Below are 15,302 nucleotides of genomic sequence, written 5' to 3'. Positions count from 1 at the left end.
ACCACTCTGCGCCACAAGAGGCTCAGTACAAGAGGTAAATAGGATTGATTGGCCATTGCCTACCCCTGTGTAGCAATCCTAGATTTCCTTGGTGGGCTGACCCTGCTTATCTTCCAAGATCTGATGAGATTGGGCCATCTGGGTCATCTATGTCAGGGCAGGCCCATGTGTGCCCCGGCCAAATAGTTATGGTGAAATATGAAGTTCCAGACAGTCAGAGCAGTTTCTCAGTGGAACAGGCTTCTTCAGGAGGTGGTGGGTTCTCCATCTTTGGAAATTTTAAAACACAGGCTGGATAGCCATCTGACGGAGAGGCTGATTCTGTGAAGGTCCAAGGGGGTGGCAGGTTACAGTGGATAAGCGATAGGGTTGTGAGTGTCCTGCATAGTGCAGGGGGTTGGACTAGATGACCCATGAGGTCCCTTATAATTCTATGATTCTATCAGTGTGAGAATCATATGAAGTCTGTCCTCTTTAATTCCTTGTATGTGGCCCACTCCATCTTCCCACCAGCCAACACCAGCTGTGCTTCTGAGCTGAGGCCAGTGGGGTGGACCCAGCAGAACCACAGGCTCAGCCCCATGTTTATATTCCAGATATGATAGATGGGGAGCTGCCACATGCAGAGTGACAAGAGTGCCCTCGCAAAGGTAGGAAGCCAGTCTTTTAGAAGTCAGTGAAGCAGCTGTATTATCTCCAAGAATAAGGGAGGATCTTGGCTGAACTAACTGTAATGTAGTTGAAAGGATTGTTCCGAGAGGGAAAGTTCCTGTATCAAGTTCCCTTGTTTTCTCCAGCCTTGTTACTAAGGGGATAAATGACATGGGCTTGTTTGTCTTGCATGCCTCCTCCCGGGTGAGGAAATAGGTGAGGTGATGACATCAGCTCACACATTCTCTTACTAATTGTTATTGGCATAGAAAGGAAACTTCTTTGTTACTAGAGTCTTGTCTACTTTTTTTCCTGAAGCACATAATGAAGTTTTCTGGGAATGTCCTTATAGGTGCTGTTTTTCGTTTGCTCTTGTTTGTTCAAAAACGTTTAAAGTTTTGAATGGTCTTTTATTGATATATTTTTAAATGTTCCTCACCAATTTTGTTGTTGTTTTTGTTGGGGGGTATTTAAGGTCAGTTGCCTGAGATAGTACAGTTATATAAGCTTCCCTAGAACATACATTTGAACATGCAATTCCCCCCAGAACTTATATTTGAATAGCACTTCCCTGCTCATTTTTGTGTGAACAGTTTTCATCTCAGCATTCATCATCTGAACAAGGTATTAGAACTCTTTCTGTAGAACACTGATTCACCAGTCACTTCAGAATTCTGTGAAGCTCTGAGTTAGACCCACCAAAAATTATTTGTTAGCAAAGCATTATTGCCAACTGGCTTTTCCCACTGAGGAACTCCAGATTTTCCCCAAGTATTCCTGGGGAATCCTTATCCCCTAGGAGCAATATTTCAGGGGGAGACCAGGGTTCAATGATATTGGCTACCACTGGTATTTGTCATAGCTTGTGTTAAAAAAACAAAATCTATAAATACATCCTGCAGTGTCTGTAGTTGCATGAACAAAACTGCCTGACAACAAAGAAAGTGGGAAGCAAGCTGTCACTTAAAAAAAAATTAAATTATAATTTGGAACAAAATGATTTAATGGTAACCTAGCAGAACTCTTGATGTCAAGGTAATAGGAACTATAAAGATGATGCGAGATTTTAATGTAATTTTGGTGAAGTAGAAAAAGATTGTTCATTGTTTTTTCTGTGTGTGATGTAACTGGTCAGGTTGTATCTTAAGGGTAAGTTCTTCCTTTCTCTGATATGTATTCAAACTGACATGGTACCGGTTATGTCCTCTTGTTCTATTCTGAAATTCCTTTAGAATTAATGTTACATGTAAGAGTTGGACACGACATTTTATTAAACAGCTATTTGCTGCATTTGTTTAAATTAGCCTGACCTCCTCTTGAGTTCATATATGCTGTTGACTGCGTGTTATTTACAGTGCCTTCCTAAGCACTAAAATGTTGAAGTCTCAATCTGATGACACTGTTAATGTCATTACCTGAGAATCTTACTGCAAGCAATCCTCATGACAGCTTTTCCTCTCTGAATGTTACTTAAAATATTCATTATTCCAGTTAGTTTCCTGATTAAAAAAAAAACACTCCTGACAGTCACATGGGATTAATTTAAAGGTAAAAACAAAACACCTTTGTCTGCTGTTAACTGTCTAGCATCTACCTCACAACATTCCTGTTAGGTAGGGTAGGCTGAGGTCACCCAGCAAGCTTCCATGGTACAGTGAAGATCTGAACTTGGATTTTTCAAAGCCTAATCTGATACCCCAGCCACTACTCTCCACTGGCTCTCGAGAATGTTATTTGGGCTTCCTTAACAGACAGTCACAAATAAAAGACAAGCTTCTATAATTAAAAGCTTGCCTACAAACTGTTACTCTTTGCTGTTTCAGAATTTTGGTTAACATCTTCAGCTGTATGCAGTTTAATAGGTATGAAAATAAGGGCAAGCCAGTTATATACTTGGATTTCCAAAACATTTGAGGACTAAAACCAGGAAGATTTTGAGCTAAATCAGACTTCTGACAGTCCAGTCCTAAACTGCTAGACTCGTCCAAGTCCTTGAAATTAGTGAACTTACAAAAGTGTAACTTCATTCAAGATTACAGTGTGATGCAGTTGAACTAAATATAATTTGTGTTGCAGAAGGGGTAGGCTCAATATTTGTAAAATGCATGTGACCAAATGTCTAAATTAGAGAGATTCTCATTAAAAATAGTTCACGTGTGCCAGAACTTGTAAACAACCTGATTTCAGTAAGAGTATTTGCTAAAAGAAGACACTCCCAGGGACCAGCCGCCTTTTACCCTAATGGGGATTTAAAACTGTTTACATCATTCTCCTCTTCATTTTACTTTCACAACAGCCCTGTGAGGTAGGTTAGACTGAGGGTGTGTGACTGGCCTAAGGTCATCCAGAAAGCTTCCATGGCATCAGTGAGAATTCGAACATGAATTTTCCAGATCCAAGCTTGACACTGTATGTAACCACTACGGTGCTGGCTCTGAGCCATACTTTTGAAAAGTTGTCTATTCAGGAACTAGGGTAAGAGTGTAGGCTGCTTCAGTGTCACTTTTCTCTTATTTTTAGGATGTTATTTGGAATTTCTTTTGGATGGAGAATTATGCAACATAAAAATTGCCACAAATTACCCAATGCAAGTCCACAACAAATTTTTAAAAATCACATGTAATATCAGCCTCTGCAAGTGTACATCTATGATAACATAGATGAGCCTCTGCAAGTGTACATCTATGATAACATATAGTCACATAGATCTGAAGACTTCATGGAATGCCCCCTATTGTTCCTGAAAGTCCACTGGCACACTGTTGGTAGAGTTTAAATATGCAGAGAGGAATGAAGAACCAGGCTGCTTAGAAGAATAAAATAGTTTTATTAAGAAGAGAAACAGCTTGTAGAGAAAGAGAGAGACCTAACTGTTCTGTTCTGTGCTCATTCAATCTGATCAGGAGACAAGCAAGGAGGAAGTATGCTCGAAGGAGCAGAAAATCTCTAGTTGAGCCAATCAGGACATAAGAGGAGACTATTCGAAAAATATTTAAAAGTTCCTAATCCAGCTATGGTAAACACATATCTCTTCCGATGACCCCTGTTGGATATTCTTTATATGGTTTTGAATCGTGCACACTAAAGGGCTTGTATATTTCAACAATCCTTCTCAAGATCTAATGTTCATACTTCCATAAAATCTTCTGGGATTCTTCTTAGAAAAAACCCATTTGTATCCTGCTCTTTTCCCTGGATGCAGGACTGTGAATGTCCACGTTTGTTCCACAATCAGAGCTTTTAGAATTTTCTCTTATGCAGCCTCATTTCTACTTTTCTACTTCTTTTCCCATGTGGAAGGCTCTGTCACAGTTTCTGATTTAGTTAAATAAGTAGTCCCTTATTTGCTCTAGTTGATTTTCTGACTTTAGCATCTGCGTCCCATTCTGGTCCTTGGGGTTCTGATCAACTGTAAATTTCATACTGCTCAGTTGTACTGCTTCTGGTTGCTGTACTCTGTTTTCTTCCATTGGTGTGGATTCTTTGAAGTTTGTGTCTTCTGTATTTGTAGGGTTTTTCTTCTTGTCAATGTAGACTGTATTACAGATCTGTATAGTCTCGGTTCTTGGATTAAGGATCCTGTATCCTTTACATCAAAAACGTCTTGCTCAGTTCTCATTCTAATCTTGCTTCATTTCTCCTTGGGAACATAGGCATAGACTTTTGCCCCAAGCACCTTCAGGTGGTTCATACTTGGTTTGGGTTCATATCATTGCTCACATGGTGCCTTTCTGGCACATTTGATAGGTAATCTTTTCTATAGGTAGGTAGCAGCATTAATCACTTCCCCTCAGTATGTTTTTAGGTAGCTGTGCTTCTAGTAGCATGCAGCTGTACATCTTGATTAGGAAATGTTTCTTTCTGCTATGCCATTCTGTTCTGGAGCGTATGGAACAGTGAGCTGATGTTCTATTTCTTCTTTAGTCAAATAGTCTTTCATGTCACATCCCACATATTCTCCTCAATTGTTAGTGCAAATGCCAAATGGCTTTCTATGGTATCTGTTGGTTTCCATTGCAACATATGGTTTGAATTTTTCCGGTACTTGGCTTTTCTTCTTGATTAAGTAGACTTTGCAAAATCATCAATAAGGGTTAGAATACTAGGAGTATTCCCACAAGGAGTCTCTGCCTTTATTGAGCCACATACATTACTATGAATTAGCTCTAGAGTCTGCTGTGTCTAGTTTGTCTCATGGCTCTTACTGAAGTGAGGTGTGGTTTCTTTAGCTCAAATGTATTGAATACAGACTCTTTCAGTATTGCATTCGGTTATATCTATGCCCTTAATAACGTTCTAGCTATCAAGTTAGGTAATAGTATTATCATCTCTATGTCCAAGATATAGCCAAGAACAGTTCTTATGATAGCAAAATACAGTCAGGTTTGTATTTTCCATACATGTGTCTAAAGCATACAAATCCTCTCCTGCACTGTCCCAGTTGCAGTCAATTCCCCTCTTTGCTTGCTGAAACGTCTATCTGGATCTAGGTACAAAGATGGAAATTTATAATGAAGAAAAAACAAAACAATAACATAAGGTAATGATAAAGAAGTATAGATTGTGAGTCTAATATCTGTGCAGAAGCTTGTATCATTCCAAGCTAGATTTTTTCATCAAAATTAAATGGGTAAGCAATGATTTGCAGCAGCTTATGTGACTTGTTTTCTTTAGCATAGTTAATTTTGGGCTTGGTGTAGCTTTAATTCCTGTTTTTCCCCAAGGTGCTCTGATATTTAACAAAAGGTGTTTTTAATGTACACTGCATAGAAGCAAGAGAATTGAAAGGTTACATGCTGTATGGCACGTAATGCTTTGCAATTTGAGATTCATTCCCTTGCTGAGGTGTTTGCCCTTGCCTGCCAGTGTGACATAATAATATTGCTGATGTTTCCATGACATTGTTTATTTTTATGGGCTCTTGAATACTGTAGGAGACAGTAACATGAGAAAGGCTCCCTGTAGCCAAGTCTGAAACTTTCAGAAGGTGTAGATCATAATTGTAGCTGCCTTTGGGTTGCGACCCAATCAGTACTGCTTGTAAATGCTGCAAGTGTTTAAATCACCAGCTGATAGTTTGACATGTCTTTTGTGGAGTGAACATCAAGCCCTGAATACCAAGTGGAACTTGTACACACAAACACACACACCTCGACCACCGTTCTACTTACACTGCATTAGGTTGCTTTTTAACTTTGCTGTTGTGGCCCCTCTTTAAAGCATCATTAAAAATTCTTGTGACTTAAATAGTTGTAGATATGCTTTTTATTTTTTAAAACTGATGTTAATAGTTGGTTACTCATTTTAGGGTGAAATATGTGTTGCCACCAGATTAGCAGGAAATGGCACTTGAGGAATTGGCTGGTTTTAACACAAAATTCTTATTTTTCTATTGGATGAAGAGTTCACGGCTTGAAAAACAGTGGAGTTCTGGGGGTGGATTTATTCAGGCATCTTTGTTTTGTGGCTGCACATAGGAAACAGAAAGTGTGGCTTGTGGTATTTGTGGCTTCCTGATGAGATAATGGCCTTTGTGAAGTAGACTTTAGCATTTTCTTCTCAAGAACACGTTCTTCTTAGGAAGTACTTGGTCCTGCTGTGGAACCCAGATTAACCTCTCCAAGATTAACCCTACAAACCACAAAAATTCATTCAAGTCTGTAATTACCTTTTTAATTCAATTGGTGATGCAGGGACCAGGTTGCATCTAATAATGATGACATTTGTTTTTGTAGCGCTCCCTTCTGGGTTGGTTAAGGGCAGGCGTCAGTAGTATAAAATATACAAAAAATACAGTTTACGTAGTTAAACAATATATAATTTATGAATAAAAATCATTAAAAGCTGCCTCCTAAAACCCACAACATAGAGGAGGCTAGTTTAATGGGCAGAGTAATGTTTTGTGAGTCGGGTTCTTGGATAGGGAGGCCAGCAGTTTCTTTAATGGTAGTTTCCTGGCCTCAACCATAGCCCTGGCAGAACAGCTCCCTGTAGCCAAGTCTGAAACCTTCAGAAGCTGAAACCTTCAGAGAGCCAGTTTGGTGTAGTGGTTAGGAGTGCGGACTTCTAATCTGGCATGCCGGGTTCGATTCTGCACTCCCCCACATGCAGCCAGCTGGGTGACCTTGGGCTCGCCACAGCACTGATAAAACTGTTCTGACCGGGCAGTGATATCAGCGCTCTCTCAGCCTCACCCACCCCACAGGGTGTCTGTTGTGGGGAGAGGAATGGGAAGGTGACTGTAAGCTGCTTTGAGCCTCCTTCGGGTAGGGAAAAGCGGCATATAAGAACCAACTCTTCTTCTTCTGTTGATCATGAGTGGCAATGCATGTGTGTGTTTTGCGGGCCCTCCGGAAGTGTTGAAGGGCCCAGAGGGCCCTGATCTCACTAGGGAGAACATTCCATCAGGTCAGGGCCAGTTTTACTTCTTTCAGGCCAGGGATCTTAGAGCTCTTTGAGGGGTATAATAGAAGAGATGGTCCTTTAGGTATAAGGGTCCCAGACCATTTAGGGCTTTAAATGTAAGAATCAAAACCTTGCATTTGATTCAGTCTCCGATCTGGAGACAATGCAGCGGGGAAAGCACTGGGATAATATGTGTTCTCCGCGGAGTCCTGATAAGGGCAGTCCTGCATAGAACAAGTGGCTAGGTTGGATGCCAACAGATATGGCACAGGTTGTCTTACCTGGTGAAGGTGGTAGAATGCCTGGCACACAGGAAAACTTGGGCATACATACTGGAAAAACCTTTTAAAAGACTGTATGAAATTAACATTTAGAACATTTGACCAACAAAAACATGTTTGTTCATTTTTTTCCTGAATGGATTAATTCAAGCACACACAAAAGAACTTATTACGTGATTTTTTTCCTTTCCCTTGACAAAGGTTGAACTTTCTAGCAATTAATGACATTATATATGACAAAAGGGGTATTTCATCAGTTCAGTTACCAAGGCCCCCCCATAAACCCTTTGGGCTCCCCTTCTCACATTTTTCAATCTGTGGCCCCCTCCAAATGTGCCAGGGCCCCCCAGGGAGCCATATGTCCACTGTTGAGAATGGGTGTCCTAGTCCATCCTCAGGAATGTTCTGTGGGGGATACTGTTGCAAGGAAAGGATCACTGGTGGTGGGTAACCAATGTTACAAGTCTCCCTGAGAAAACATTCCCCTATGTCTGAGAAATAGCTATAGGTAGGCTGCTGGAAGATTTATCAGATAGTTGTTTGGAGAATAAGTCATATGGGTGATACCTACATTTCAATCAACCTCCTTTCTTTCCTTTCACAAAAATGCTACCTAATTCCTCCTCTGTTACCAGAAGAAAATCTGATGCAAAATCAAGTTCTGTGGGACCTGTGAAATAACAACAGAGTAGAATTGAGGGCACCAGCTTATGAAAGATGCAGTGTCTTTGCCAACAACCTTACAGTGTATGCATGTGTGGCAATGTACATATTTTAAATTCATCTCTGTAAGTAAAATATCACATATAAAACATCGCCAGCATGTATGCTGATGTAACCTTTTTGAAGGAGCACATTGAGTCATTATTTCTCCAGGGTGGAGAGAAATGGAAATCTCTTCTTTTAGGGTGTGTAGACTCACGAGAGCACGCATAATCAAACTGCATCTCTGGAGCTGCATGCAGCACTTAATTAGTTCCAGAATATATGCAGAGGAAGACTACAAGGCAAGAGGAAATGTATTGTTGCCTCCTTTGCTGTCCTAGCTGCTGATACCAAATGAGATTAACTGTAGGTGACAGCATTGTAATTATGTTGGGCCACTCAGAAGTCTGTCTGGATATCACAGATATAGGATCTGATCCCTCCGTGGATCTTGAGTTTGCAGTGAGGAAGGTTAAGTGTGGATATAGTTTATGTGCTAACTACCATCCAGCTCTGACTAAAGGAGGGAACCACAAGATCATCCACTGCCTCAGTATGCCAGTTTGCCAGTCAAGTCATGTGGTTCTCTTTGGCACTTAATAAGGCTTGCCTGCCAGTCTGTGCAACTTAGAGGCATTGTTCCTGGTTGGCTGTGGACCATGGTTCCCTTAATTTAGCATGAGTCTGGCCTGAAAAAAAGAGAGAGGGAGGAAGCAAAAGCCACCTGAGGATCTGATTAGTGCACAGGAAGGAGGGATAGTCTTAATGGGATTCCCCCCCCCCAAAAAAAAAAGAGTCAGGCCTATCAGGATCTGCAAAAGAAGGTGCACCAGAAGGAAGGGATACTGGAAACAGTGAAATATAAATATCAGATTGTGGTTCCTGGCTAAATTCTTACCATTTTTCTGTTCTATTTATGAACCTCAGTCAATCTAGCCATCCCTAAGGTATAGCTTTAATACAGAAATTTAGGGCTACCTGGTATGTCCTGGGTGCCAGTAGAGGATGGGGGGAGTAGTTGCCAGATCAGGTTGGGAAACTCCTGGAGATTTTGGGATGGAGACTGGAGATGGCAGGGATCTCAGTGGGTTGTAACTGTAGTACCTTAGAGTCCACCCCCCCAAAGCATCCTTTTTCTCCAGGGGGACTGATCTTTGTAGTCTGGAGATGAGCTTTAATTCTGTGGGATCCCCAGGTCCCACCTGGAGGCTGGCATCCCTGATATCTTGTGGACTTGTATATTCTTTGTGTCTTCTCACTCATTTTCTACATCAAGGAGGCTGGGAGCATGTTAAAAGGCATAGAAAAAGATGTTTATTTATGACTTAGTTACTAATTGTCCTCAAAATGCTGACTGGATATCTCTAGTTAATTGTGCTGTTAATCATCTATGTTGTTTGTGTTGAGAGCATAAGGCAGCTGTATCTGTCCAGGTTTTTCTCATTTTTACCTATGCTGGATCAAGCTTCCTTTAAGCAACTCTGCTGAAATTTAAATGTATCTTTGAGCCAATGTGCTGTACTGGTTTGTCAGACTAGGATCTGTGAGACCCAGACCTATATTTCCACTCTGCCATAGTAGCTCAATGGGTGACCTTGGGAAGGTTACAGCTAAAATGGTAGACAGGAGAACAGTGTAAGCTACTTTGAGTTCCCATTGGGGGAGGGGGGAATGTAGACAGAAATGAATGAAATAAAACTCCCTATCCTTGAGAAGAAGAAATTGGGCAATTTTTGAACCACCCAGATCAGTCAGGAACCCATGAACTCATCTTTAATTCCAGGCTGCAGACTATCCCCTCATTACAGCCCATGGAAAAAATATGGCCAGTACCATGTCTAATACACCCCACTGTTTCATTTGACCTTGGTAACCTAAAGGCTCATGTTCCGCCTCAGTTAAGTGGACGTGAGAGACTTTTTCAACTAGTAAGCAAATAAAAGTCTTAAGGAATGCAGCCAAATAGTTAAATCCTTTACCCTACTGGATTTCATGTCTATTCGTATCTGTTTTCCTATAAAAGGTTCATATTTGTTCTGGCATAAATATAAAACTAATATTTGATCTCACACAGATTTACATGCATTCTTCAAACTGAGAGTCTTGTATAGCCCCAGGGTTTAAAACGAGATTAAAGTGATGTTAAGGAAGATTGCTTGAGAAAGAAACTGCAGTATGGTTTTGGAATGGAAGGACTCTTTTTTTGTTAAAATGTGTATTGGCTTTTCTTGCTGTATAGAGGAGCAGGCAGCTTTGGTATGTAAGTGCTGCTGAAGCTGTACAACCCTGAGAAGGGCTTGCTTTTAATCTGAGAGAGAGAGAGAGAGAGAATTGGCTAATAAAGGTTTCACAGTAATTCTGACATGCAGTAGCAATTCAGCAGAAAATACCCACTTTGTGGAGGAGGGGAGAACTTTTTAAAGTGACATTGATGTAATTATCATTTGAGGTTTTGAACAGCATCCCTACTGCCTGTGCATTGCAGGGGGAGAATGCTGGCTACGCTTAACGCCTCCTTTTGTGTAGATATTGAGGGATCTGTGTGGAGTAATTGAAATGCAGTGCTATGAAGCTTCACCACTGCTACTTCTAGCGTTGAGGACGGGCAGGGAATGCTACCTATGAGTCGTCTTTGTTAACAGTCAAGGGTGAAGACGGTGACTGAAAACTGAAGAAATGGCTTTAGAAGAACTGGGGTGGCGATTGTATGCGGTTTCCCAGCACACTGGTAGGAGGAGCTGCTGGTCTTAAATTATTATGCTGTTGAATATGACACTTTGTAGTTTTAACAGGATTTTTTAAAACCTACCCTGGCTGTTGTACGTGTCTACACTGATGGAAAAGAAAATCATTTGGTTTTATTCTTTTACTGGCTATTACTGGTATTGGGATCTAATCCTCTGTCTTTATTAGTGGGCATAAAGGGGTCAGCTAGAAGAATCAGATAGAGAACAGGCACTGGTTCATACATGCCTCCTGTCTCGGAAAGCAAGTATAAATCAGATGTGCTTGTCCTTCAAGGTCACTTTGAAGGACTGAAATTATTTAATGGGGAGACTTTGCAAGCTAATTTTAGTTTGTTTTCAGATTGGCCTTTAAATTGCAAGAAACATAAAGAGTATGGCAGCAAAGCACTTGGTTTGCAGGGATTGTCATCTGAATTGGGAAGGAATGCATGCAGCTATTATGCACATTTGATGCTTGATGATATTGGTTTATGTTGTCTTATCGGTGTATAGGAGAAATTCCTGTACCTATTATATGGAACAGTGTATGTTGAAACAGAAGTACTCCAATATTACAGTGCAAGCCGTTTTTAATGACAGGCATAATTGAAAATTGGATGTGTTCTCTTCCTACATGCTTATCTGTCACAGGTGTGAAATTCTTCTCTTCCGTAGAAGCAATCTAGTGGGGTGTTGAGCAAAATGTCTAAGTTATTGTTCTTCTTTCAACCAATTTATTACTTATTAGGAAGCAAATCCTATTTATTTTGGTGAGTCCAAAGGGCTGCATTAGAGGAAGGAAAGTTCTGTTCTCCTTGCAGAAGTGCATCGTGTAGGTAAAAGAGACAACCTAGGAATTACGTCCCTTGTGTTTAAGGTGCTTTACAGTTATCATCCAGGCAATATTTCTAACAATTCTGTGAAGTAGGCAACACACTATATTCATATTATAAACAGGTGTGGCCAGGGCTGAGCAGTAGCTTACCCAAAAGAACTTCTAGGCTTTGTGGCTGGGTAGAAATCTTGAATAAGGATCTTTGTAACTTGTGTTCCTAATAATTATGCTTCACCATCATCTCAAGCAAAAGATGGATGTCAGGAGGGACATTCTTCCTTTCTGTTGCAGTGGTTCTAGAACTTGTTCCTTACTTGCATCCTTATATCTAGATTTTGGACTACTTTTTGGAGCATAAGATAGGCAACCAATCATCCAAAAAATAGGTGAAATACCATACAGACTTCCTTTCTACAGAATTAAAAATGGATGCTGTATCACTTGGAGAAAGCCTTGTATACTCAGTGAAAGCATATACCCCCCAAAGCCCTCTGCAGATGGAGGTTTTCACATGCTAACTTTTGTTCACTGCTGTTATGAGCATAGCTTTATTCCTACCTGCCTTTCAAAGTGTCTTCTCATTTTTCTGTTTGATTATGGAAGGTATTTAACAAGAAAGATGGTGGACTGCAGCTGCTAGTAACAGTCAGAACAAATCTCTCATTGGATGTTCCAGATGACTTTTTGAGCTCCATTACTGCTGTGCATAACCCTGTTTTGCATTGTATCTGTGGGGGAGGATGTAGGTGCAACATCTGATCCATTTGTGGCTTTCGCAAACTGAAACTTAGTCCCTTGTGCTGTGGTAACCCTTTCAGGAAAAAGATACAGACACTCCACCCCCTTCAAAGGAGTAATAGAGCATGACCCCCAAGCTATTTACAATTGGAATGGTTATGCCCCTTCTTGTGTGTCTGCCTTCTGAACCAAAGTCTCATCTGAAGAGGGGCAGTGGCTCAGTGGAAGAGCATCTGGTTTTCACGCAGATGGTACCAGATTCAGTCTCTCTTTAAAAGACCAGGCAGCAGGTGGTGAGAAAGATCTGTATCTGAAACCCTGGAGAGCTACTCCCAGTCTGAGTAGACAATACGGACCTTGATGGCTTGATTCAGTATAAAGTAGCTTTATTTGTTTATCTGGGATGTCTTTAAACACAAACAGAGATTCATGACATCGGTCAAGTGTATTGTTGTGTCTGTAATCCTGCCAAGGAATGAGCTTGAGGTCCGAGGCAGGATCGTGGTTTGCAATGTAATTGACCAATGTGTAGCTAGATCCCATCTGCCGGATCCAGTCAGTTTAAACTGAAATTGATTGATAGTGGGCAGTGGCTGGAAGATCCATTGTTTGCTAGTGTATATAAATGGGGTTTTTCTTGGGGGTTGTTGGTACAGTTCTGTTACTCTTGTACCATTTCGGGGTCCTAATGCAGAGCTCAAATCACTACCGGTGTCCATGTCCACCTCTGAACCCATGGATTTAAGATCTAGTTTGACCAAAAGATTGGTTTTAGGAAGAAGAAGAGTTGGTTCTTATATGCCGCTTTTCTCTACTCGAAGGAGTCTCAAAGTGGCTTGCCTTTCCACTCTCCACAACAGAAGCCCTGTGAGGTGGGTGAGGCTGAGAGAGCCCTGATATTACTGCTTGGTCAGAACATGTCATGGCGAGCCCAAGGTCACCCAACTGGTTGCACGTGGGGGAGTGCAGAATTGAACCTGGCTCACCAGATTAGAAGTCCGCACTTCTAACCACTACACCAAACTGGCTCTCTTAAATGCATTAGGAATGGATAATCTGAACTATTAATCCTCAAGTTATCATACACTGTCATTATTGAATGGTACTGGGTATATTTGATAATAACAGTCTGTCAGTCACATCTGATTCATGGTGAGGTCAGGAAACATGGATTTTCAAGTCAAGAGATGAACAGAGGTGGTTCGCCATTGGCCTTTTGTGCATTGTAGAAGATCAGATGGGGCTCCCCCCTGGAAAATATGCTCCCACGCCAGACAATTGTTATAGTTGGTTGTCACCCCTCTCCTAGCCACCCCGACTCTTAGTGGGGGCTGTTAAAATACAGTGTTACCATTTCCACTGTATGTTTTTGTATTTTCTGTAATTTTATGAATTATTAATGGGGGTTTTAATTGGGGATTGGATTATTGTTTTGAACTTTGAGTGTAGCCCGCCATGAGCCAGCTTGCTGAGGAATGGCGGACAATAAATACAACAATAATAATAGGAATTCTGTCTTCTTAAGTGGTTTAATAGTGTCTGAAGTTATCTTCCAAGCGCTGACAAGACTTGGCTTGGCAGGGAGTGTTTGGCTGTTGATTTGTAACATAGAAGAGTTCAATATAGAACCACTTAAAACAAGCTTAAAACAAGTTGCAAAGTTGGGTATGATAAGAGACCAAAATGGTAGGGACCTCACAGAAGCAGAAGAGATTAAACAAAGGTGGCAAAATTATACAGAACAACTATACAAGAGCGAGCTTAACATCCCTGATGACCACAGTGGGGTAGTTACTGACCTGGAGCCAGACATCCTGGAATGTGAAGTCAAATGGGCCTTAGGAAGTCTGAGCAACAATAAAGCTAGTGGTGGTGACAGCATTCCAGTTGAACTATTCAAAATCTTAAAGGACGATGCAGTAAAAGTGCTACACTCAATATGCCAGCAAATTTGGAAAACTCAACAATGGCCACAGGATTGGAAAAGGTCAGTTTACATTCCAATCCCAAAGAAGGGCAATGCCAAAGAATGTTCAAACTACCGCACCATTGCACTAATTTCTCATGCTAGCAAAGTTATGCTCAAAATCCTACAAGCTAGGCTCCAGCAATATGTGGACCGAGAACTTCCAGAAGTACAGGCAGGATTTCGAAGAGGCAGAGGAACTAGAGATCAAATTGCCAACATACGCTGGATCATGGAGAAAGCTAGGGAGTACCAGAAGAACGTCTACTTCTGCTTCATTGACTATGCTAAAGCCTTTGATTGTGTGGAGCACAACAAATTGTGGCAAGTTCTTAAAGAGATGGGAATACCAGAGCATCTTATTTGTCTCTTGAAAAATTTATATGCAGGTCAAGAAGCAACAGTGAGAACTGAACATAGAATCACTGACTGGTTCAAAATTGAGAAAGGAGTTCGGCAAGGCTGTATACTGTCGCCTTGCCTATTTAACTTGTATGCAGAGCACATCATGAGAAATGCGGGATTAGAGGAGTCACAAATTGGGATCAAGATTGCAGGGAGAAATATCAACAACCTCAGATATGCAGATGATACCACTCTAATGGAAGAAAGTGAAGAGGAACTAAAGAGCCTGTTGATGCGGGTGAAGGAGGAGAGTGCAAAAGTTGGCTTGAAACTCAACATCGAGAAAACAAAGATCATGGCATCCGGCCCTCTGAATTCCTGGCAAATAGATGGGGGAGAAATGGAGATAGTGACAGATTTTATTTTCCTGGGCTCCAAGATCACTGCAGATGGGGACTGCAGCAAAGAAATTAAAAGACGCTTGCTCCTGGGGAGGAAAGCTGTGGCAAATCTAGACAGCATCCTAAAAAGCAGAGACATCACCCTGCCAACAAAAGTGCGTTTAGTCAAGGCTATGGTATTCCCAGTTGCAATGTATGGCTGCGAGAGTTGGACCATAAGGAAGGCCGAGCGTCAAAGAATTGAGGCTT

At 41.2% G+C, this 15,302-nt stretch overlaps 1 protein-coding gene across 5 annotated transcripts in view; it reads left to right on the top strand.

Moving 5' to 3' along the window:
- The window catches only part of MCF2L (MCF.2 cell line derived transforming sequence like), a 146,528-nt gene that overhangs the window by 26,236 nt on the left and 104,990 nt on the right, over nucleotides 1-15,302 (top strand). The window contains exon 1 of one of the 5 annotated variants that reach the window (XM_077343714.1): nucleotides 10,421-10,770. The exons of the other annotated variants lie outside the window; for them this stretch is intronic. Coding sequence (XP_077199829.1) covers nucleotides 10,719-10,770 — 52 coding nt within the window. The 5' untranslated portion in view covers nucleotides 10,421-10,718. Of the gene's footprint in view, nucleotides 1-10,420; nucleotides 10,771-15,302 lie in introns of those variants that run through there. 5 annotated transcript variants of the gene reach the window in all.

The sequence above is a fragment of the Paroedura picta genome, chromosome 6 (genome assembly GCF_049243985.1).
Source record: "Paroedura picta isolate Pp20150507F chromosome 6, Ppicta_v3.0, whole genome shotgun sequence".
NCBI lineage: Eukaryota > Metazoa > Chordata > Lepidosauria > Squamata > Gekkonidae > Paroedura > Paroedura picta.
The sequence above is the reverse complement of the archived record's forward strand: the minus strand, read 5'-3'. Positions and strand labels throughout refer to the sequence as shown.